General features: G+C 35.9%; 1 protein-coding gene, 1 long non-coding RNA gene and 1 pseudogene across 3 annotated transcripts; all 3 read left to right on the top strand.

Moving 5' to 3' along the window:
- The first annotated feature begins 5,320 nt into the window (after positions 1 to 5,320).
- On the top strand, positions 5,321 to 7,350 carry LOC121253975 (annotated as a pseudogene).
- A 3,649-nt stretch (positions 7,351 to 10,999) lies between these two features.
- LOC121253972 (vacuolar protein sorting-associated protein 26A-like) lies at positions 11,000 to 26,146 on the top strand. Of its 2 annotated transcripts, none has more exons than XM_041153924.1 (12): positions 11,000 to 11,201; positions 11,849 to 11,906; positions 12,023 to 12,097; positions 12,506 to 12,580; positions 12,724 to 12,796; positions 16,517 to 16,561; positions 16,826 to 16,937; positions 18,188 to 18,254; positions 18,687 to 18,731; positions 19,007 to 19,062; positions 19,303 to 19,478; positions 25,597 to 26,146. In XM_041153924.1, the coding sequence occupies exons 2-12, from the start codon at positions 11,904 to 11,906 to the stop codon at positions 25,776 to 25,778; spliced, it is 909 nt and encodes a 302-aa protein (XP_041009858.1). In that variant the 5' UTR covers positions 11,000 to 11,201; positions 11,849 to 11,903; the 3' UTR covers positions 25,779 to 26,146. The 2 variants fall into 2 exon arrangements, with proteins under 2 accessions (XP_041009858.1, XP_041009857.1); XM_041153923.1 differs by having other exon boundaries at positions 11,001 to 11,201; positions 11,859 to 11,906.
- Positions 22,421 to 23,671, top strand: LOC121253974. The gene is made up of 2 exons (XR_005938542.1): positions 22,421 to 23,237; positions 23,414 to 23,671. It is a non-coding gene; the product is annotated as an uncharacterized LOC121253974 (long non-coding RNA).
- Positions 26,147 to 26,183: the final 37 nt, after the last annotated feature.

The raw sequence follows: 26,183 nt of genomic DNA, 5'->3' as shown, positions 1-26,183 counted from the left end.
TAAATGGAGGTGATACCCACCTTTTTATTAAAATAAATTATTAAGTATAAATTATCCCTATAAAGGCATGTCATTCTTCCGATAATATGATTTTATTAAATAAAAAGTAAGTAATATATACAGTTGAGTTAAGCTTTTTAAATGAATATAGTTAATCTAATTAAATCAAGGTTTTTTTATTTATTTAAAATATAAAATTTGCAATCTTATCATTGTCGAAATGCCTAAAATAAATCCAAGAAAAAGTATAGAAATATGACTAACTAATGAGTTAATCTACATACAACCTCTAAATGAGAACTGTTCATGCAAGCTCGTACAGTTATATTTTTAAAAAATAAAAATTACAATAATATTATTTTTAAAATGATTTTTTTTTTCTTTTTATCTCTATTTATCAATGAGACTGCACATGCAGTCCTCCACTCACGACTGCAAATAAAATTTCTCCTAACTTTATTATATGATATTAGAGAAAAAAAAATAGAACATAATCTAAGTTTATATTGTTTGCCACTAATAAGGTTGTTGTAAGGTAGATGGCAGAAACTCCACATAGAGCATCCACATCCGGATGATCAAATTTCTCCAAATTTTAGTTAAAAATTATCTTTCTCTATTTTTACTAGTACTCGTTTTTTTTTTAAAACTTTCTACATCTAACTCATTATTCTTTTTCTATTCTATTAAAATAATCTTTATTTATTATTTATTATTTTATTTTTCTTTACAATCAATTACTCATTAATAAAATATTAATATAAATAAGTTTGAAGAGCTGTTGAATAAATTTAGGCAACAACCGTTGAAAACTCAAACTTATTTCTTATTTTAAGAAGCCGGATGTGGGACGATTTTTTATAAAAGTTATTCACTTTTCCTCATGTTTTGGCGGCTTGACGCAGCCCATGGAAAGAAGTCCTTAAAATTTTTTTAAAAAATGTAATATATATATATATCTTTGACAACATCCATGTGATTCAAATACTTCTTTTCATAAAATCATGAATCTATAAAATTATAAGCTGAATATTATTGCAGTGAAAGATCACAAATTATATTATAAAAAATTTTCTTTTTTATTAACCAAAAATCTATTATATTCAAATGAGATCAAGAGTGTATAATGTTATATACAGTCATAGAGTGTAAGTGTCGCATAATCATTTTGAAAAAAATAAAATTCACTATTAAAAAAATTAGCTTGTTTATATGGGTTCAGTATTTACTCATTTTTTAAAGAGATTGTTTGGCATTTGCATATTCTACGACTACAAATATTATCTTTTAGATATGTATTGTTTTTAGATAATTTTCTTTTTTGACTGTCAAAACTTTTAAGTCGATCGCTCTTTATCATTGCCCATTTGCTCTTTAAGGTTCTCAATGCACTTGTAACTCTATTACTTCTTTATAGATAGTGTGCAGTACAATATGATCGGTAGTACTGCATGTGGGTTTTAAAGTCCAAAATTAAGAACCATGCATGCAGCCAACCATGTACTTTAATTTAATACATGAACTATAATGGAGCATAACTGCAACGTACAAGCGTTAGTGAGAGTCGCCGTGCAATCGGCATCTGACGTGACATGTGTTACTGAAAAAAAAAAAGGACAGCGTTTTACTACTATTTGTTTCACTGTATCACTGCAGAAAAGTTTCAATTTCGGTACTTGAGCAACTCTCCTCTCCCCCTCCTGTAGTTCACAAACTAATGAATCCAAGTATATCCTCTTTCCCTCCCTCAGTTTGCAAACCCATATGCAGTTTATTTTTATTTCTACAACTCCGCAACCAACCTTCTCCTTCTCTCTCTTTGAGCTTTAGCAAATAGATCAGTACTAAGCAATCCTAAATGCCCGTAAAATTACCAATCGGATTTCTTTCTTCTTTTGAAGTTTTCATTTCATATGGCTCTTTCCTATTATCTGTCTCTTCATTCATGGATCTTCCATTTGAATATTCTAATGTACTCCATTTTTTTTTCTTTTTTTTTTTTTTGTCAAAAAGCTTCCTCATTCCTACATGGACGGTGATTTATTCCTTTTGATTTTTCTTTTGGTTTGGGATTTATTTTTGAATATTTTTTTTCCACACAACCATTTGATTCTTATAAGAAATTGGAACAAATTGGACTGGTGTTTCCAATTCTCATCGATTTGTAGCCTTTCCACACAATCAAATGGTTCAATACCTAAGCAACAAGTGAAAACGGACTTGAAAGGGGAGAGAAAATTATAACATAATATAACGTTTGGTGGATGAGAAAATATTGACAAGGATCTGACTGTCACCATGCGCATTCCACTTCCCAAAAGCAACGGCATGATCTGATTCTCTGGTATGCTACGACACCGCTACCTAGCGCACTTGCAGTTTAATTACCCATCTTTGACCATCAATCTCGCCTTTTTCACCCTGGCCAATGTGCAAATCCTTCAAGCCTTCCCCTCTTCGATCCCACCAGACCCCAACTCCAATAATTTCTCCAGCAACACCAACTTCAGCACCACTGGTTCCAACTACAATAACTACTGGTCCAAGTCTTCCGTCTCAAGCTGAGCCTCTCTCTCGAGCCTCAAGGACTCTCTCCCAGAGAACCCTCACGTCTACCAGTTCTTCGAAATTCACACCGCCACCAACAGCTTCCTCGCCAAGCGATACTCTTCATCTTCCTTGTTCGCCTCGTGGCGTTGCTCTCTTCGTGACAAGGACTCCATCGTCTTCCAGCACAAGCTCCGCCGTCCTATCGAGTTACTGGAGCTACAAGATCGTTTTGCGTTTTTTCCACATCATGTCAAAAAACACAGAGGAAGGGGGAGAGAGGTTGAAGAAACACAGAGAAGAAATTCTTCGAAAAACACAGAGGGGTCAAAACACAGAGAGAAGGAGGGAGAGCTAATGGAAATGGGGTAAACTAAAAAAAAAGAAAACGGCATCGTTTTTTGTTTTGTCCATGTCGGCCCCGCTTGCACCAGCCGACTGCCTCCAGCATTTTACATAATGGAGACATCACGTGAGATTTCTTTTCAATCTTCCTGTTGGTGTTTAAACGATAAAAATGTAAAATTGGCATTGTAAAAAAAAAAAAAAAAAAAAAAAAAAAGGAAAGGAGTATGCAATGACAAGGATGAGGATTGCATAAAAGAAGAAAGAGAGAATATGAACAACGATTCACCACATGATGCATGTTGCTTTCGTTATATCTAGTAACTGAGCGGGCACTACAAAGTATATGGTTGATTTTAGGGGTGCTGGACGGGTACCCGAAACCGGCAACCCCGCCTATCACGGGTGGATATCTTGCCTTAAATATATTTTTTTAAAATTTTAAGGTGTGTAAATATCGCATAAAATCTTTAAAAAAAATGATATCATATGAAAAAATCTACCTTTTTAAAGTGGTTCTCATTTTTTTTTTTTAAATGACTCTGTAAAACTTGCATTCCTTAAATTTATATCTACCATGTACTGTAATAGAATATTTATTGGAGTGTTTATCCAATCTGGTAAGTGGTAATGGCCAAAATGCTCAGTTGTAGATAAAGAATTAAAGGAAGTGGCCAAACTTTCAATGGTTAGGTACGTAGAGACTGCGTAAAACTAAAAAGACATATAGAAAAAGAATATGCAATGTTGAAAACGTGAAAAGTTGAGTTTACTTGTTCAAAGCTGCCTACTTCAAACGGAACAACCAAAGTGGTGGCTTTTGAGTTTTGAGTGCCATGCGATCAAACCTCTCTCTCTCTCTCTCTCTCTCTCTCTCTCTCTATATATATATATATATATATATATAAATAAATAAGTGCTACATACATAAAAAATAATAATAAAAGAAAATTTATAAACTGATGTGTATTCATGTGATACATTATATTTACTTTATAATAAAAGCTAGTAACTTTACAATTTAATATACTACATTAAGTCACGTCAATTTGTAGATATATTTTTATAAAATCACTTTGTGACTAAAGTATTATATATACGATCCTATTACCCGCATCATGCGCGGATTATTGTGTACGTTGTATATGAGAAATAGAGATTTAAAGAGCTGTGACCGGGTTTTATAGTGGAGAAATTCGAAATGGTTTATAAGACAATTTATTTGACGAAACAACATAAAAATTGAAATAGTACATTTGGGTAGAGACTTGAATCGGTTTATATTTTTATATGTAAGAAAAAAAAATAAAACTTAAAAATTATAACAGTTTATAATAAAACATTACTTTTAAAAAGATTATCGTTCAAAAAAGATAATATTTCAAACTTAATGGATAGAATGCCTACATTTATGAGTAGAATGCCACGTCCAGACTTTATATGACAGCAAACTCTTGGATTAATTAGGCACATTCTAATTGTTTGTAATTCATTTTAATTATATAGCAAAAGCATTTTGTTATGGATTAATTAATGGCTCCATTTGCCATTCTTTCGTCTCTACTCCTCCAAACTGGTCCTGTTAACCCAACTTCTAAATTAGTAATTCAACACTAGTTTAGCATTTTAATTTCTATTAATTAAAACAAAAGAGAAATCGTCTTGATTTTAAATATACTCCGACGTCTTATTATATATTTTGCATGCCTCCCTCTTAATTTCTTAAACAACAAATTTATTTGCGAGTGACACAACAAAACACATTAATGATATGGAAGAGGTAAAAACACGACACGCGGCCAATTAATAAATAGTATTTTATTTATTTTTTTTAACTAAAAGGATTTACAAAAACACATAACTCATTCAAATTATACCATTCAATTTTAAGGGGAAAAAAAAATACTAAAATAGATATCATGTGTATGAAAAATTATATTTATCATCTTCACACCACACACTATACATAATTTTTTTTTCTTATCAAATATGTGATGTATGGATGATGAGTAGAAGAAATCAATTAATTTAAGAATAATAAAACTAAAAAAGATAAAAAAAATAGAAATAAGTGTGGTGTGTAGAGATGCTGAGTAGCAAAGCTTGTGTATATATATAGACATGCCAAGCAACTTCCTGAATGTACATGGATCACCCAATTATATAATTAAAAAGCAAGAATAATAAACATAATTATTATACACCTTAAATATCATCATCTTATATTGAATATATTTTAAATTTGAAATTTTACATATTTATTATTTATTATTTAAAAATAAAATTATAAATAAATAGTAAAAAGTTGTGTTTGTATGCATTTTTAGAAAGCTTCGAACGAAAGTACTAAAAAACACAAATATCTCATCTATGGTCAAGGCTGTTGAATAATCAATCCCCTTCCCTCATTGAATATAGTTAGTACAATAGTCATACATTCACAGCCACCAGCCAAGCAACCAAAACAGAACTTCCCCCCACTTTTGACCTTTTAAGTTATTAATTAAACTTGCCGGATCCAGCCGGCCGTATAAACAGTACAACTCCCATTAATTCTCATGCTCCATGTTTTCATTCTCCTCAACCACTTCCCCATCCTCCTCGTTTCTTGCCTATCTCATGATCCAAACTAGTTTTATACCTAACCACACTCTCCAAAGTCTCAAACTTTGCATCTAAATCACTGTATTTCTTCATAGTTGATCTCTCTATCTTGATTCTATCAACCATTCAGAGTGTGTGTATATATATCTATACGATGTTTCTGGGTTTATTCTTCGCCATCGTTTCTTCTTTGATAATTCTTAGATTCTTGCTCAAAACCTCTATACTTGCCATTTTCTCGAAATGGTGGCGATGCTTCGAAGATTGGTTTCACGTTTACCAGTCTTACAAAATCCCACAGTACAACGAGTACTACCAAGAAAACCAACTCTACCGCAAGGTTTCTGTTTACCTTAATTCCTTAGCCTCCCTTGACGATCCCGATCTTACGAACCTCAACCTGCTCTCCGGTTCCAAACCCAGCGAAATCTTTCTCCACTTTGATTCCAACCAGATCGTCTACGACAAGTTTTTTTAGTGCCAGAGTTTCGTGGACGAACGAATCGGAAAGAGACTATGGTGGAAGCAGCAGCAGCAGTAGTACTAGATCCTACGTGCTAAAGATAAGGAGAAACGACAAGCGTAGAGTCTTGAGACAGTACCTGCAGCATATCCTCTCGGTCACTGACGAGATCGAGCAGAGGAAGAAGGAAACTAGATTGTACATGAATTTGGAGCGAGGAAATGCGCGGTGGAGATCGATCCCTTTCACGCACCCGGCGAGCTTCGACACGGTGGTGATGGACGACGACTTGAAAAACAAGGTGAGGTCCGATCTCGAGCAGTTCCTCAAGTCTAAACAGTATTACCACAGATTGGGCCGCGTCTGGAAACGGAGTTATTTGCTGTACGGTCCTTCCGGCACCGGAAAAACCAGCTTCGTCGCGGCAATGTCGAGGCTCCTTTGTTACGACGTGTACGATATTGACATGTCCAAGGTCTCGGACGACTCGGAACTGAAGACGCTCTTGTTACAAACGACGAGCAAGTCGCTGATCGTGATTGAGGATCTCGATCGGTTTTTCGACGGGAAACGTACGAGTACGACGGCAGTGAGCATGTCGGGGATGCTAAATTTCATGGACGGAGTTCTATCGTGCTGCGGCGAAGAGTGTGTGATGGTGTTCACAATCAACGGGAAAGACCTAGGTGATCGGACAGCAATCATGAGGCCCGGGAGGATCGACGTACACATCGAATTCCCCTCCTGTGACTGCTTCTCTGCGTTTAAGAGTTTGGCTAGTGCCTACTTGGGAGTGAAGGATCACAAGCTGTTCCCTCAGGTGGAGGAGATCTTTCAAACCGGCGCGAGTCTGAGTCACGCCGAGATCGGCGAGATCATGATTTCGAACCGGAATTCGCCGACGCGGGCATTGAAGTCGGTCATCACGGCGCTGCAAGCGAACGGTACTACTACTGATGGTACGGCCGTTCCAGGTTTGAGTGGGAGTGGGTCGGGTCGATCCGGGGATGAAGCGGGTGAACCCGCAGGGCTGATTTGTCGGGAAAGCGTTCACACGGTGAGAGAGTTCCGAAAACTGTACGGACTATTGAAGATGGGAAGCAGAAGAAAAGAGTCATTAGATTTGAGTTCGGGCGAGAAGGAAGGCTCACGACACGGACACGACGTTTAAAACTTTAAGCCCACGGTATATGATTTGCTGGTTGCAATCAATCTGGTCCCTTCGATGTACGGGATTTGAAGTTTTGAACCCGTGACTTAATTAATTGGACGATTTTATTGTTTATTGTTTTAGTTTTTGTTTAAGCACACATGTAAAACGGATTAATGATTTGTACGTAATTATATGTGCATTCTCTTTAAAGAACAGATTCACTTAAAAAAAATCACTTAGTAAGAATGAAATTTACTTTTTTCAAATAACATGTGCACATTAAATAACATGTGTACTTAGCATCACTTTTTTTTTTTTTTTTTTCTAAGCAAGCAAGTAAATTTTATTAGAAATTAAAAAAGATGATACATGAGGAGAAGGTGGAGTTCCCCAATAAACTCTTCAGAACAATAACAACAGTGTAAAGTAGTGAATAAAAAAAAAAAAGATTTTACGACCAATTTCTTGATTTTCACCCATGTCTTACAAAGAGAATGTCGTTTAAAAGACGATAATAAGCTATTCGCAAAAATTTGTAAACAATGGAACAGTTGCTGGTAGTGGTGGAACCTCCGCTGAAAGCGGTGAGAGTGATGGGTGCACTATTATTTGTTGTCTTAAGATGATTTTTGAAGAGATTCGCAGTCCCTTCTTCGAGATCATCGGTTTAGAAAAACGATAACATAGAGGAAAACATAGCATTGGGTGGACTGATCTGCGACTTGTGATGGCGCGTGGCAGCCACGGGTCGATGGGATGGAGATGGGGTGGCCCAGATCTAGAGAAGCTACTGGTACGACGCATGTAGCCGTGAGAGGCATTGGTGAGTGATGCACCGCGCGTGAGGTCCACGCGCCGATCATTTTGGCATGACTCTGCTTCATCCCAACAGATCGGCGGATGGAGGATGGGGTGGTGGGGCGCATGTAGGCAGATGGCAATCGGATAGCAACATATCTGACCAAAACCGAACTGGTGGAGGGAGGAGGGAAAAAACACTACCTTGAAAGTGTATACACAATGTGAAAATGGAAAGGAGAAGGAGAGCAGAGTGTCCAGCGACAACCCTCAAATAGAGTTTTCTAGAGAGAATGAGGAGTCTCTCTCTCTAAAAAACTTTTGGCAACTTTCAACATCACTTTATTTTATCACAATATAAATCTCTGTAACCACCTCACTATAGTGTTTTAGGCTTTAATTAATTCCAATATAAATGTAAGTTAAATCTTCATGTTAATATTCTATATAATTTAGAGGCTCTACCTATAGATCATATTAGCTTAGTTATTCTTGTGTACTAAACAAAGGGTTTTGAAAGTTTAACTTCATATGAACCTTTTCGATTCTAGTTTTCAAGAGTGTTTTATGCACCCGTTAACATTCTGTATGAAATAATGGATGTTGCATCTGAATTTTCTTTTAAAAAAAATTGGACTAAACTAATATATATATATATATATAGGGGTGTTGGCTGGATATCTGTACTTGGCTTAACTAGTAGACCCGCCTGGACCCCAACTAGGACTGATAGGTAGACCACCAGAACTAGCTGGAGTGGCAAGACTGATGCCAGCCCCTAAGAAAAAGCAGGGACAGGTGTCTTGTGAAATACTGCCTCAGCCCACCCACTTATTTATATATATATATATATATATATATAATATAATATATAAACAAATATTATATTACATTTATTAAAGAAAAATTAAATAAATTGATGGCATTTTGAAAAGTTAAAAAATCCCCAAAACAACATTGTTTTGGGTTCCAAACATCCCTTCCCATCTTTCCCTCGAAACCCTCTCAGACTTGTGTCTCTCTCAACTCTTGGTTGCCATCTCTTCTCTTCGACTCTCTGTCTCACTCTCTTTTCTCAATTTCTCTTCTCGCCAATGTCGTCATCACTTTCTCCTCAACTTTCTATCACACTCTCTTTTCTCCATCTCACCGTCACCAATGGCCCATTGAGGCCATGGCTAGCCTGACAACCATGAGCCAATCATCTCGTCTGCATGTAGAGGGGTTGGATGACGAAGACAAAAAAGACTCATCCAGACAGATGTGAGGGCTGGTTGCCCGCCTGCATTGGCCAGGTAACAACCCTAAATAATTTGCATATTTATGGTTGGTTTGATTGTCAACATACAAAGAAAATAAGAGGAGGCTACTATTTCTATTTTTATTATGTTATTTATACTGCATGGATTATTTATTTTAATTTGTATTATATAGATATTTTTATCTAATTTTTATAGTAATACTTAATTGTCCAAAAGGTTTTTGAGGTTCTAGTATAAATGTCATTACGTGTGAATGGCACAAAAAGCATAAAAATCCATGCACATGACTACTGTAAAAAGATTACTTTTAGTAGTATTGGCTACTACATGCTATCCAAGATGTCATAATTGTGGATGGCGGCTGGTGAATATTCTTGGATCAAAATTTGTTTATTTTATTACTCATAGATTTTTGAAAGAAAAATTATGTTCGGGTTAAGTTTGGATAGTGAAGTAAAATGAGATGAGTTGAAATAAAAATTAAAAGTTAAATAAAATATTATTAGAATATTATTTTTTAATCTTATTATTATTTTAAAATTTAAAAAAATTGAATTGTTTATTATATTTTATATGAGAATTTGATAAAGTTGTAATAATTAGATGAGATGAGTTGAAATCATATTTATATCCAAACCTAGCCTGAAGTCCTACACCACACACCTACTGAGAGAAAAAAAATAAAGATCCACATCAGTAGGTGTGTAGTGTAAACCTGCTGAGTAGAAAAACTCTGTTGAAAGAAAAATTTTACTTAGAAGTCTTACACCACACACCTGTTGAGGAGAAAAAAATAAGGAAAAGTTTTACTTATCATCCATTACACCACACACTAACATTTGATTTGTCGTTTTTGTCATTCTATTTAAACACATGCATATTAATGTGTAAATATGTGTGTTTAAATAAAATGATAAAAATAAAAAATCACATGTTGGTGTGTGGTGTGAGGATAAGTAGAATTTCTAAAAAATAAAATAAAAACCCACATCAGTAGATGTGTGGTGTAAGACTATTGAGTATAAGAACTCTTCTAAAAGAATTAAATCTACGCAGTATCCCTACACCACACATCTGTTGAGGGAAAAAAATAAAAAGATAAAAAAAAGAAAAATTCTATTAATAATCCTCACACACCACACACCACCATTTTTATTATTTTTTTCTCTTATCAAATGTATGGTATATGGATGATGAGTAAAATAATTCAATTGTTTTAAGAAGAATAAAACCAAAAAAAAAATTTTAAAAAAATAAAAGAAATTATGATGTGTGATGTGTGAGGCTTATGAATATCAAAGCTCTAAAAAAAAAAAAAAATTAAAGACGGCCTCATTTGTTTTCAGGAAACATCTCATCTCATCTCACTTCATCATTACAATTTTTTCAAATCCCTACACAAAATAAAATAAACAATTCAACTTTTTCAAATCTCAAAAGAAAAATAATATTCAAAAATATATTCTAAAAATATTTTATTCAACTTTTTAACTTTAATCTCATCTCATTTCAACTCATCTCTAAAAACAAACGAGCCCTTAGATGTATGGTATAAAACTACCGAGTAGAAGAATTCTTTTGAAAGAAATATTCTATTCAGCAGTCATATATATATATATATATACACACCTATTAAGGAAAAAAATAAAAAAGATAAAAAATAAATAGCCACATATATGATATTACTGAGTAGAATAACTCTTTCCGAAATAGTAAAAAGATGGAGGTGATATGCATAGATTAGTTGGGCCTCCTTTTGCTTATCGAAACATAAAGCCGGGCCTGGAAATAATGGTTGCAGCCTTTGAAATTCTCGTTTTGTCCCCGTGCTTCTCACGTGAGAAGCACCTTCCTTCCTTAAAGTCGTTTAGGGACAAGTCCCTAGTGCTCTTCGTCCCCATTTCCTCAACTGTCAAACTCACATCCCTCCCGACCGTCTCTCTCTCTACAGCTCCAATTCCTGATTTCCCAGTTTTGGGTTAGCTCCTGTCCCGTCTCTTCGGTGATTTCTTCGCGCCCAACTCTTAAGGTACCTAACCGATTTCTTAATCTACACGCTGAATCCGACTTACCTACTATCGAATCGGGAATAGATCCTAATCTCGATTCGTTTTTGGACTTTAATTTGATCCTAATTTCGTATTATCCTCTGCTACCTGAATGACTGACTATACATCTAGTTCTAGGTGTACTAAGAGACACAAACGCATGTGATTCATAGCCTGTTATGTTAACTTGACTTGGGGATTCTGCGCATTGAATAATCTGAGCTTGATATGCAGGGTGATTTTGAAAACTCATTGACAGAAACATGCGGTTCACATGCACACACACACGCCATTGCTCCATATGCAGGAGATGCAGGGTTTGGATTCTCCTACCTAGGGTGCTTTCGGTGATTAAGCACATTAAGCACAGTAACTATTGCGGCTTTCGGCATTTTCAGCTTAATTTGGATTCTTCAACTTATTTCTGAAATTGGAACTCACATGCTGTGGTCACAGATGCATATGATAGACATGCATTGATTTTGAGCTTAAAGTATGTATATCTTGCTGTGTGACTTTCTATTTTAGAAAGAGGCTTGCTTTTTTGAGGAATTTTAACTTGGAACTTGGTAATTATGCATGGTTAGCTATGGTAGAATGCTGTTTTCTTCAGCTAAATTTGACAAAGAATTTTGCAGGTGCATAGAGTAAAGCTGTAGAGTTTTGGAATTGTTGCCATCAGCATGGTGAGTTTGCATGACTAGCTTAAGATAAATCCAATGATTAAATCTGGTGTTCGTTCTGATGCAATGTTGGGCTGAAGTGAACAAAACAAGTGTTTTGACAATTTTGTTTATCCCAGAATTACCTAATTGGAGCTTTCAAGCCAGCCTGCAACATTTCAATAACATTTTCCGATGGAAAAATACGCAAGCAGGTTCATTATCAATTTTCATTGTGTGCAGTTTTTTTTTAAGTACTAGATGTGTTTGACTTCATTTAAGGATGTGAAAAATATTGGGTAAAAGTGAATTTCTTGGTTTTGAAGAACTTAATAACACTGTATATTATAGTATATGATGTAAATATAATTCCTTTGACTGCTGATGACGGCTGTTGAAGAACTTACAGGGAGTATTGTTTACGGAAAATGTTGGGTAACGGCGGCTGAACTGGGGCCTATAACTCGTTTTTTGTTTTTTGTTTTTTTTTGGGGTGGGGGACTTAATGTCCAATGTGAATACTCTCATCCACAATTTAATTTATACTGAAATTGAAAATTTTCGAAAGTGTTGGACTCATGGTCTTACAATATGCTTTTTTTCCTTTTTATTTGCTCACTTAGGTCCCGCTAAAGAAGGAAAATGGTCACACAGTCATGGTGCCCCTTTTCCAAAGTCAAGAAAACATTGCTGGGAAGGTATTTGATTGATAGAATATTTCTGAATGTCTTGTATTATATTGCAAAATAAAATCTTAATATCTTTAAAAGCATTACTTGAAGCACTTTTTTTTTAATCTTTTTCAAGGCATTTATTAACGGATCTTGTTGTCTTATTTCAGATTTCTATAGAACCATTTCAAGGGAAGAAAGTCGATCATAATGGTGTGAAAGTTGAGCTCCTTGGTCAGATAGGTATGGTTTTTGCTTGAATGTTTCAACGCGGTGCACTGTCACTCATATGTTGAGAGAGATTGTAAGCAATTCATAGGAGAACATTTTTCTTTTCACCCTTGTTATTTATGGAGTTTTTACTTGTACCAAATACTTGAAATTTTTGAAGTACAACGACCAAAGGATTATTAACAAGGGTAGATCTGAATCTTTAACTACCACAGCTATTTTGAATGCTTGTAATTTGTTTTTTCTTTTTGAGGATTCTTTTGTGGTATACAATCTGTTTGTTATCTAAAACTTGTTTGGCTGGGTAGCCAACAGCAGAGCAGATAACTGTTTTATTATTATTATTATTATTATTATTATTATTATTATTTTATTTTTTTATAAGTAAACGATTGTATTAATAGAATAGGCATAGCCCAAGTACACAAGATGGTATATAAGAGGAAACACCTATCTAGGATGAAGAGAAGGAAACAAGAAAATCATGCAGGTCTAAACCATTAAAATCTATAGCTATGGTCCATAGGAATAATGTTCTAACAAAAATAGATCTAAGATCCTCAAATGATTGCTCCTTCCATAAGCACCATAGAATACGAATAGGAACCATCTTCCACACGGCTTTGGTTTGTGGAATACCTCCAAGATTTTTCCAACAAGCCAAGAGCACCTCCACTGTGGCAGGCATAACCCATGCTAACTCTAATCTGCTGAACACCTCAACCCATAACGCTCTAGCAACATCACAGTGTGGTAGTGTGGTAGAAGATGATCCACAGTTTCACCGCTTTTCTTGCACATGTAGCACCGGTCTGTTATGATCACCCCACGTCTTCGCAAATGTTCTCAAGATCTTTCCCAGTGAAGCTATGCAAAGAAAGTCGCTTTGGGTGGCACCTTATTACGCCATATCCTCTTCGATGGAAACTAAGTGTTTTGCACCTGTGTGGGAGACTTATAGAATGATTGAACTGAGAATGTGTCTTTACTTGCCGGTACCCACCACAACTTATCATTTCCTTGGATGCTCGGTCTCATAGAATTCAGAAGTCAAAAGAACTCCTCAAAACTACCAACTTCCCAGTCTTGAGCCGCCCTGCTAAAGATGATGTTCCACTGTATTTGATCCCTAGCTATCACCATATAATCGGCCACTAAAGCTTCTTTCTCACATGCGATCCTGAATACTGAGGGGAAGGGAATAAATCTTTTAGTGTATTATTTCCACAACATATGTCGCTCCAGAATTTTATTCTAGAACCATCTCCCAACACAAGTCTAGTGTGACAAGAGAACATCTCCCATCCCCGACTAATATGCTTCCAAATCCCCACTCCGTGAGGCCCATTTACCTCTCTATTACACTAGCGCCCCCTAACCCCCCCCCCCCCCCCCCCCCCCCCCCCCCCCTCCCCCACAAACACACACTTTATAATCAATCACTAACTTCATAGAGCTTCCAGTTCTATGTTATATCGCCACAACCATTTTCCATGTAATGCCTTATTGAAAATCTTTAAATTTCTAATACCCAACCCTCCCAAGGGAAGTGGGGAACATACCTTAGCCCATTTGACTAGCTGGAATTTAAAGTCGTCCCCCATGCCACTCCAAAGGAAGTCCTTGTACGGTTTCTCAATCCGGATCGCTACACTTGCTGGAATTGGGAATAAAGATAAAAAATATGTTGGTAGATTAGAGAGAGTACTTTTGATTAAAGTGATCCTGCCCCCGACAAATACAGTCTCTTCCAACTAGCCAATCTATGTTCGATCTTCTCAATCACTGTATCCCATATTGTTACAGTCCTTGAGGCAGCCCCCAACAGTAAACCCAGGTAATTCATAAGTAGGGTAGACACCTTGCATCCTAAAGTGTTAACCAGTTGTTTGATATTACGGACATTACCAACTGGCACCAATTCTGATTTTTCAAGGTTCACTTTCAAACCCGATGCCGCTTCAAAGCAAAGTAGGAGTGCCCTTAGTGCCCGCAATTGGTTTTGTTCTGCCTCACAGAATATAAGCGTATCATCTGCAAATAACAAATGAGAAATGCATTTCATGAGAAATGAGAAATGCATTTCACTAAGATTGAAGGGAGATAGTGCAAGGACAAGACCCGGTGGAATGCATTAGCTGTCCTAACTTTTATTTCTTAAATTTTGAATTGAAGTCAGGCAGTTTTTGTTCAGGCATCTTATAAATGTCAGTTGGCCCGTGATAGAATAATAGCACACATGCCTGCTTATGTAATTTTTGGCCTTTTATCTTCTAGGTGGACTAATTTGCATGTTAATTTAAGAGAATTTCTGGTGAAAAAAAATTATAATAATCTGATCATTCTTCCATTGCTTTTATTCTTAGCGTTCTATTAGAAATTCCTCTCTATAAGAGCAATTGTTTATTCTTTCTAGCTCCTAACTATTAATAGGTGTTATCTTTTGTATACACCCTGCATACTTGGGCAACTTGTTTCAACAAAGTTTTATTTTACTTATCACAAAAGAAAAGAGCAATTGTTCATTCTTGGCTAATCTTAAAGCAGATGGGCACAAAACCAATCTGATTGGCCATGGATCTGGTCTAGTTGTAGGACATAATATTAAACTTGATTATTATGCCTTCATGGTGATAATAGGTGATGCTTTAGATGAATTTATTGGACATTCGAAAAAAGAGGAGGAAATGAATGAGTAGTATTTGGGAAGTCATGAATAGAATCACTTGAAATAATAAATCTTAGAAGCAATTGAGTAATGCATGTGTCATTGTAAGGCATGGGACTTTGAAGATTTCGATACAGTGCATTTGCTAGTTTAAAAAAGAAAAAGAAAAAGAAAAAGAACAAAGAAAAACTGTCATGAAACTCCCTTGACATTTCCAATGTATATTACTGGTGAGGGTTGTATATGCATGACAACCCACAATTTCGTATGTTCTTTCCTTTGAATGACGCTTGCTAGTATATTTTGGCCTGATAGAGTACTGGCTATTAGAACGCTGTTTAATTTCCTGGTAACATGAGTTTTTTTTAAAATATAAAGAATGTAAAATGCCGTTTTAGAGTGACCAATTACCCCTGTTTGGCTTCATCTTTTCTTAAAAGAACTGTATTGGTGCAGATTTACCCTGTGCTTACACCTCCTTTTTCTTTCTTTCGTTTTTATTTTATTTTATTGTTTATTTTTCTTTTTAAGTTTTTTAGTTTTAAATTGCTCATGGCTTATATCTCCATGCTTTCAAACAATGGGACTCAGAACCTCATTTAGTCAAAGTTGAATGCTCCCCCCAGGTCCAAGGTTCAAATCCCCTTGGATGCAAACAATCTCTAGGGGCCACAACCCTTAGTGAAAAGCCAGCTATTTAACCAGTTCCGTGTAGGGAAACTTCCGAGGGTGAAGTGCACAGGACTGGGGTTTACTCTACAGGAGTGGGTCCGAAGGGCCCTGCCTTGGAGAGGTTCCCTGACATAAAAAAAAAAAAAAATGTTTGGAATGGAAACTTATCCATGATCTCAAGAGCTGATACCATTTGTTTTAGTAAATATGATGTGGTAGTACGGTTGGTTTAGAATTTGATAAATTCTGGTCATGGGCAGTAAAGGAAGCATCTACTTTACAAACTTGTTCATATTTCAGTCTTAACTGTCATATTGTTCTTCTGGGTCCTTTTTAGTATCTTTTTCCTTATTGCTAAGATGAATCTTTAATGATACTATATTTGATTGCAGAGATGTACTTTGATAAAGGCAACTTCTATGACTTTACTTCCCTTGGTAAATATACTTGCTCCTCTTTCATTAGCTTTGACTATTGGATTTCAATATTGACTTCTCATTTATTACTTGTTTCTAATTATAAATCCCCCCCCCCCCCCCCCCCCCCCCCCCCCCCCCCCCCCCCCCCCCAACAAAAAAAAAAAAGCACGTAATTTTTTACCCCTTGCGATTTGATTTATGCCTTCAGTTATTATGCCAAGATTTAAAAAATGTGCAAACAAATCAATTTGATGAGGGATTTTTTACTGCTATTGTTTGTAGTTCGTGAACTGGATGTTCCTGGAGAAATATATGAGAAGAAAACATATCCATTTGAATTTTCCACCGTTGAAATGCCATATGAGTCATACAATGGGGTGCATGTGAGGCTTAGGTGAGCTATTAATCATATTGTAAGCTTTCAATGCTGACTGTGTATTCATACTTTCTGTTGGTATATCCTTTGTGGTATTTAACATTGACCACTTTTCATTGCTATAAAGATGATCCTTGTTCCCAGAGATGTTGAGTAAAATGGTAAGTGCTCGTGGATATTCTGCCCATGCTCCTAACTGTGGTCACCTACTTTATGATTGGTGAATAATGCATTAGGCTAGGACGCCCTCCCCCCATCCCTTTCTTATGAGCTAATCAAATGTTGCAACATCCTTTTACTTGTGTGTTCAATCGTTTATTGACAGAACAAATGATATCTTTTTGGATAGGCTGTGATTAAACATTTTTTAAACCTGTTTTCTTCTCGTACTCCTGCAATTGAAGTTCAATATATCTTAGCAACTGGGTGATGCAACATTTTCTGATTTTAGTTTCTCAGCCCTCTTTAGGTATTGTGTACAGCTGCTTGCTTAGGGAAATGTTCTGATATTTAACATTTTATTGCTTCTTTAATTTTTTGCTGCATAAGGAGAGAATTTTTAATATCTTCTCAGATCATTTTTCTTATAAGTAAAATGAAATTTTATTGATACAAGTAAGTAGGTGTGGCCCAAGTACACTGGAAATATACAAAAGAGAACACCTAGTTATAGGTTAGGAGCTAGAAATAGATGCAAGAAAATCATTAAAGCTAGCCTCATTAAATACAATAGCAGAAGCCATAGAAATAAGATGTGGAAAAAGAAACATCTGATTTCACAGGTAATGTTAATAATAAATCATATTAGTTTGCCAACTGCAAGTTGCCATGTTATTTATCACGAGTAGTGTCTTATGGTAATGATGATGTTAATGTTGCGAACATGTTAATTGAAGGTCACAGCCTTATTGAAATATATTTTATTTTTAGTTGCTTCTTTTTCAAAGGACAAATTTTGGTGATTATCATTTCAGTACCTTTGGCAGTCTCAAATTTAATTACCTTTTTTTATAATCCTTTTCTAATCTTTATTTTGTTAAAGGATATGATTAAGTGAGTGTTAGCTTGCTTCCTATGAATAAAATTTCTTGATTACCCACCAATCAAAAAACTTGAGTGGTAGCGTTCTACTGTACATTGCTCTTTGGTTATATATACATATACATACACATACGTGTATATATATATATATATATATATATATATATACACATATATATATATATTGACAAGTGAAAAATTATAATTTTTTGGATCTCCCTTTGCAGGTATGTCTTGAAAGTCACAATCAGTCGTGGTTATGCTGGCAGCATTATGGAATACCAGGATTTTGTGGTAGCATCTCCTTCTCTCCCTCTCCTTCTCTATGTATATTAGTGATTGGTGATTAGTTTGTTTGGGACTTATAAATATGCAATACCTTATGCTGCAAAAGTACTTCCTGAAGTTCTACCTAGTGATTACTTTGTATATCTCGTGTTAAAAAATAATTTTTATGTATGGATTAATGACTTGAGAGGGGAAGCTCTTATGTATCCTCTCACCAAAAATAAAAATTTCTGACTCTTGGTTGTGCATTAGTTGCTTTCAAAAAATACTTTTGCAGAGTGGTTGCCATTCACAATTTTTATTGTTTCGGTGTAGATTTAAAAGCTGTCACTAATGTTACAAAAGTTACCGTATAATTTTTTCTACAGTGCTATTTATATTAGAACTATTGTGGTATCTCATTCCTGGTTTATATTGATGTCTTTATTTTGGCATCAGGTTCAAAATTATTCCTCACCACCATCCATTAACAATAGCATCAAGGTGAGTGCTGTAATATATGATTTATTTGGTAAACCTTTTGTCTGTTTGCTGCTGTCTTGGCTTGCCTTTGAAAGGACCATACTTAATGCTTTTCAGTGATTATCACACATAAAGATGATTTTTAAAACAAACAGTGTATTGAATATGCGCTATCAATGGAGCGAAAATCCTTGCTTTTGATTGTATATTTTTAGAGGTTCTGTTGCATTTGTATAATCCAATGTGCAGCAAATTAACGAGAGTGGGGATTCTCATAATTTTCACGTTGTATGCAGATGGAAGTTGGAATTGAAGATTGCCTACACATTGAGTTTGAGTATAACAAAAGCAAGTATGTCAAACATGTAGTATAACTGGGATTTTGCAGTTGGTATTGAAGATTGCCCGACCATGACTATAGTTAAACCTGGCATATAGGGTGGTTCCATCTGTACACAGTTGCTAGTCTAGTCAGCAATTCATTGTTTTGTAGGTTAACTATTCAGGAGTACAGATTAAATTTAATTTTTTAATTTAGCATAAATTGAAGGGGAGCATCTTTTTCATTGCTTGTCGGTGTTACAATATGCAGGTATCACCTGAAAGATGTTATAATTGGCAAGATATATTTTCTTCTTGTAAGAATCAAGATTAAAAATATGGATCTGGAGATTAGGAGACGAGAATCAACAGGATCAGGTGCCAATACCCATGTTGAGACAGAGACACTTGCTAAATTTGAGTTGATGGATGGTGCTCCTGTTAGAGGTATGCTAAGACTTATTCTTCTGCTTTTCTTCTTATTCCTACCAATATAACACCAACAAAGAGATGGGAGATGGTCACAGCAACAAAGAGAACAACTATGCTTATACATACAATAACCAAAACACTTGTTTTCCCTATAAAGAAGTAAAGAAAACAAGGGGTTAAATACAAAATTTATCCCTATGGTTTGCCTTAAAGCCAATTTGCTCTGTGTTTTTCAATTGAAATTTTCTCTCCTTGTGGTATTAAGATTTTTCAAATTGGTCCTACCTTTAAAATTTCAATGCTAAATGGTTAACAATGTTAATGCAACATGCCATGTGGCCTTGATGGTTTTACCATGGGTTTCGTCCAAGCTTGTTGGAAAGTGATCAAGGGTGACCTTATTTGGGTCTTTCAAGATTTTCATACTAATGCCAGATTTGAAAAAAGTCTGAATGCTAATTTCTTAGCACTCATTCCCAAAAAGATGGGGTCTGTGGATGCTAAAGACTATCGCCCCATTAGCCTTGTGAACGGGGTTTACAAGATTCTTTCTAAAGTATTAGCGAATCGATCGAGTATGGTGATGGAAAAGTTAATTTTGAAGCTCAAAACGCATTTTTCAAAGGTAGACAAATCCTAGATTTGGTCTTAATTGCAAATGAAGTTTTGGATGGACGACTCATATCTAGAGAATCTGGGCTACTTTGCAAATTAGACATGATAAAGCCCGTGATCACATCAACTGGAAGTTCCTACTTTATTTACTTGAAAGATGTGGCTTTGGAGGGAAATGACAGAAATGTGGTAGAGTTTTGCATCTCTACAGTTTGATTCTCTATCTTGGTGAATGGTTTACCGGTGGGTTTCTTTGACTCCTCCCGTGGTTTGAGACAGGAGGATCCACTTTCTCCTTTACTTTTTTTATTCGTCATGGAAGCTTTCTGTAAGATGATTGTGGGCATATGGAGGACAAAGGCACCTCTAAAGGCAGCCTTTTTTGTTTGGACAATTTCTTTGGGGAAGATTCTTACTATAGACAACTTGAGGAAACGTGGAATCATAGTTATGGACTGGTGTTATATGTGCAAGAAGAGGGGCGAGTCTACTGACCATCTCTTACTACATTGTGAGATTGCCAGGATCTTGTAGAACGAAGTTTTTGCTGGATTGAGTTTTGCTTGGGTGATGCCGGAAAGGGTATGTGACTTTCTAGCCTCGTGGAGAGGTATTCGGGGCAACCCTCAAATTGCATCCATATGGAAAATGATACCTATATGTCTATGGTGGTGCATTTGGAGGGAGAGGAATGCATGAAGCTTTGAAGATCAAGAGCAATCGACGGAAGAGCTTAGAAATTTGTTTTTCAATACTTTGCTTCATTGGTCGATTGTAATTGATTTCCATGGCATGTCTTTTCATGAATTCCTTGTATCTATAAACTAGCACGCACAGGCGTTGCTCTTGTATATGTCCCGTATACTTAGGTTTTTTGCCTTCTTTTGATCAATAAAATTTTGTTTACCGATCAAAACAAAAAAAAAAAAAAAAAAAGAAGAAGATGATTGTTGGCCTTGTTGAATGTGGTTTTCTCTATGGTTTCTTGGTCAGGAATGATGATTATGGCTCCATTGATATTTCTCACTTGCTTTTTGGTAATGATACTCTCATCTTCTGTGGAGCAAATCTCGGGCATATCCAATCTTTGAGGGCTCTATTTTATTTTGAAGCTGTCTCGGGTTTGAGAGTTAATCTCTCAAAGTCTGAATTGGTGCCCGTGGGGGCTGTCCCTGAAGCTGAGAATTTAGCCTCTCTCTTGGGATGTAAGGTATCATCTCTACCCCTAAAGTATCTTGGCTTACCATTGGGTGCTTTCTTTAAATCAGAGAGGATTTGGAATGACGTGGTGGAAAAAGGTGGAGCGTAGATTGTCTTCTTGGAAGAGGTTGTATTTGTCTAAAGGTGGTAGGCTCACTTTGATTAAAAGTACTCCTTCTAACTTTCCCACCTATTTTTTATCCTTGCTCCCGCTCCCCACAAAGGTTGCCAACCGTATTGAGAAACTACAATGAGACTTCTTGTGGAGTGGGTTGGGAGAAGAGTTCAAATTTTATTTGGTTAATTGGTCAATTGTATGTTCTCCAATTTCTACGGGTGGATTGGGGATTCATAACTTGATGAAATTCAACCAAGCATTGTTGGGCAAATGGTTGTGGAGGTACCAACAGGAAAGTAAGGGTGGTAATTCGTGTTTTTGGGTCGTGTTCATATTGTGTCAAGTCATGAAACTCTACTATATAAGTTAACCCGAACCTGATCCGTTAAGCTAAACGTGTCAAACTTTCAAACCCTAAATCGATCCATTAAGATAGCGGGTCTTGTCGTGTCAACCGTTTTGAACCGTTTAATAATTAATTAGAAATAGGTCAACACAACAAGACTCATTTATAAATGTTTTATGTAAATAGGTTGATCTAGTACACATAACCCATTTGACCTGATTAAGATAATTTCACATAAAAGATAAAATCTATATTTATTAGTAGCCACAATATCTTAAACAAAATAAGACTACTTAATAACAAAAAATATCAATGTTTTTCAAATTTTAACATATAATAAAATTAATATTACTTTATAATAATAAATATGAGTATAGGTCCAGAATTACAAACCCAACAATAAAAATATAAGCATATCGAGGAATACCAATATTACAACTCAATAATAATAAAATTATAATTTTTAAAATAAAATCTAAACGACTCAAAACATGTTGATTTTGGGTTAAGCAGGTTGACCGTTATTGACCCATTTATAAAGTGTGTCTTAACAAGTTAACCCGTTTTGATCCGAACCCTTTAATATCAAACCCAAACCCAAACCCACTAATTTCATGTGGTGTCTACATTGAGTGCAGGGGTCGTGTCACATATTGTCATCCCTATACGAAAGGGGGACTCTATGGAAATCCGTTATAGATTCATAGCTTGGAGAGGCTTGGGAGCATGGTGCTCAAATGATGTACACAACCCATATGGGGTGAGTTTGTGGAAATACATTAGGAGACATTGGGAGATCTTTCGAAGACATGAACATATTGTGGTGGGTGATGGCTCTCGTATCAGATTTTGGTATGACAAATGGTGTGGTGAATGAAGCCTCCGAGACACCTTCCTTGCCATTTTTGAACTCACACGAGAAAAGGATGTAGCGATAGTGATCTCTTGGTCTTTTTTGGTGGCTCCCCTCAATGGATGTGGATTTCATTAGAGCAACCCAAGATTGGGAGTTGGAGACTATCATAGAGTTCTATATGGCATTGTATTTTGTAAGCATGGTAGAGTTTGCCATAGATAAGATGAACTGGAGCTCCTCCAAAAAAGGTAAATTCACTGTTAGATCGTTTTACCAAGTTCTAATGAGCCCTGGAATGACTATGTTCTCATGGAAGAGTATATGACAGACGAAAGCTCCTTCAAAAGCTGTTTTTTTTTTTTTTTTTTTTTTGTATGGACAACATCATTAGACAAGATCCTCACAACAGATAACTTAAGGAAATGCTGGGTCATAGTGTTGGACTAGTGTTGTATGTGTAAGGAAAATGGTGAATCAGTAAATCATTTGCTTTTACACTACGAGGTGGCCAAGACTATGTGGGATGATTTTGTCGTGAGAATTGGATTGTCATGGGTTATGCCTCTTAGACTAGTGAATTTTTTTGCAAGTTGGAGAGGCTTTCGAGGTAACTCACAAGTGGCAGCAATTTGGAGAATGGTTCTGTGATATCCCATATGATAAGAATAAGGGTAGATGGTGTATGAGACCCACATTGATTGGGAAGGAGAGGTTCTTGCTCTTTATGAGGTTCCAATGAGGCTTCAATTGTATCATTGACTAGTCATTTTGAAGTATAGATCATGTGGTTTGGGCCTTCCATTAGGGCGTTATAGGTTTCTATATGTATGTGTTGGTGTATTTGGCGGGAGAGAAATGATAGGAGATTTGAAGATTGCGAGAGAACAATGGATGGACTTAAAGTTTTCTTTTTTAAATCATTGTCCTTATGGGTGGGGCCATTGTTTGTAATGGGCTAGATGTCCATGATTTTCTCCTTTCTATTGTAAACTCTAATTAGGTAATTCTCATATATACTCCCTGTGTTCTTGGGCTTTGCCTACTCCTATTAATAAAACTTTTTGATTACCTATCAAGAAATGTGGCATGTCATGTGTCAGAAAAATTAAAAAACTTTAAAAAATGTTTAAAAAGATGGTAAAAAATAAAAATAAAGAATGAAAAACTTAAAAAAACCAGAAAATGATAAAAACTTCAAAAATCCCTGAAAACATGAAAACAATAAGATAAAAACTTCAAAAAGTAAGAAAATAAAACTTAAAACCAAAAAGAGATGAATTCTTTGGAGAGAAACAAGAGGTGCTTTGAAGACATGGAGTATTCTTTGGAGGAGCTGAAGCGATTTTTTTACAATACTTTACTCTCCTGGGCTTCGGCCATTATTTGTAATACGGACAACCTTCATGATTTGTTTGTATCTCTCACTAGTGCTTAGATGTAATTAGGCATGTTCAATGTATACTACCGGTGTACTTGGGTGATTTTTCTTATATCAATAAAACTTTACTTTTACTTATCAAAATAAAAACCAAAAGAGATGAGTAAAGGAAAAATATTAAACTATGAAAAAGCAAAAAGTACAAAAAAGGGGCAAGGTGTCCTACCACCTTAGGCCTCCATATGGTAGCCCTCACAGTATCATCTCGTGGCGGATAATGGATATGAATCAGATTTTGGATCAATCTATATTTTGATTGACTGCCTCCATTATGTTGTCGCTAGCAAATACCACTATTTTTAGTCTTGGATCTTCCAATCCAATCATTCCCACAGGAGGTCCCAGAATTTCCTTATGCTGGCATCTCATCCCTAAGACATGATCCGCATGGAGTGCCCCATGGTTCCTCAAGTGCCAGTTGCAGAGAGGAATGTCATCAACTAGGGTGCCATGACCACTAACTTCTTCTTTCCCCCTTGGGCTCTACGTTTCAAGTTTATTTCCTAAATGTCTCCCCTACTCTATTAGGGGCCTAACGCCTTATTCTATCTTATCTACTGCGTTGCTCTTTGGCTCCCTATAGATCCAGCTCATCAATGTAATAGCTTACTTCTCAGGTGGCTCGCGCCATGGGTGGTGTTGCTGAGCTAGAGTGGGCTCAGCAGTCTTGTCTCTAGGTGCACGTGTAAAGGCACGATTAGTTCCTCAAAATCTCACTGCACTGACCATAGTAAACTCCTTATTCTACCAAAGTAGAGATCTGATTTAATGACCAGGTAGAATGTCACTTTGAAATGCTGCAAAGGATGAATCCTTTTCCTTTCCCACCATCCATGGGTGCGCCTAGTGCATAGAGGAGCAAAGTTCATTTTCCGTTCATGAAAGCAACTCATAGAAAAGGGATGGCCAGTCAAATTTCAAAATCAACAAGGGTCATAGGAACGAAGGAAGTCTACAACTGGGACGCAGCTCCAGTTTTTTTCTAGTATGGAGGCAGTGGTGTAGTACTTTCATTGGTGTTCTTGTTTATTTCGTTGGCTCTACATTGTTCTGGTTATAAAGACCTCTTTTCCTCCTCTTATCAAATCATTATAGTAGAAAACCATATTGTTTATGTTCAATAATTCATTTTTTTTTTTTTAAAGTATAGTTCACTTATTCAGTTAAGGCGGCTTTAGTGATATTATGTCAGTAGTTTGCTTTCTACCTTCCAACTACTAGCTGGTACTATTTAGCATAGCTAAATGTTTATGAATGGAACTTTAACAGGACCAGTTTGATCGTTTTAGGAATCACATGGAGTGATGTTCAATTGAAAAGCACTAGGAGAATTTGACTTAAGACAAACCAGAGTCCGATTCTTTATATAGGCCTAAAATAAACAAACACGCGTTTAATGACATGAAACTGACTGAATCTGTTCAGTTATTGGGATAATCACGTCAAAGGTAATTGCATTTATAAGATAAATTTCTTAAGGTTCTGAATTTTCAAATGACAGTTATGTTATTTGATTGCCCATAACTGGAATGGCTGATCATCATGTGCTTGATTTTACAGGTGAATCAATTCCAATCAGACTGTTCCTTAGCCCTTATGAACTGACACCTACGCATCGAAATATCAATAACAAATTCAGTGTGAAGTATTATTTGAATCTTGTTCTAGTCGATGAAGAGGACCGGCGGTACTTTAAACAGCAGGAAATCACTATATATAGGCTTCAGGAAACTTCTTCCTGATTACTTATCTCACAGGTTTGGAAGGGAAGAGAAGACTAATTGTCTCATAGACACCTTGTAAAGCTTCTTTAGGTTTCATTTCGTTACAGAATCTTTCTTTTCTTTTTTTTTTCTTTTCTTTTTTTTTTTTCCTATGAAGGGCTAGAATGGCTTGGTGGCACTCTTGCCTAGTGACAGCTTTGTTACGATATTGTCACAAATTATGTATAACATGAACCATGCTGGGTGGCTCATGTTGTAGCAAAACTCTCTGCTTTGTTTGAAACTATATAGCATCCTCTGTGTTTTTACTTTTGTTGCTTTTTGTATTGTATTTTATTTTAAGAGAATGTTGTGTCCTTCGGAATGCAATGATTACTATTTCCTCCTGATAGTTTTCTTCTATACGATTTATTAGGTTGTTTG

This window comes from Juglans microcarpa x Juglans regia, chromosome 3D (genome assembly GCF_004785595.1).
Source record: "Juglans microcarpa x Juglans regia isolate MS1-56 chromosome 3D, Jm3101_v1.0, whole genome shotgun sequence".
Classification (NCBI taxonomy): Eukaryota; Viridiplantae; Streptophyta; class Magnoliopsida; order Fagales; family Juglandaceae; genus Juglans; species Juglans microcarpa x Juglans regia.
The sequence above is the reverse complement of the archived record's forward strand: the minus strand, read 5'-3'. Positions and strand labels throughout refer to the sequence as shown.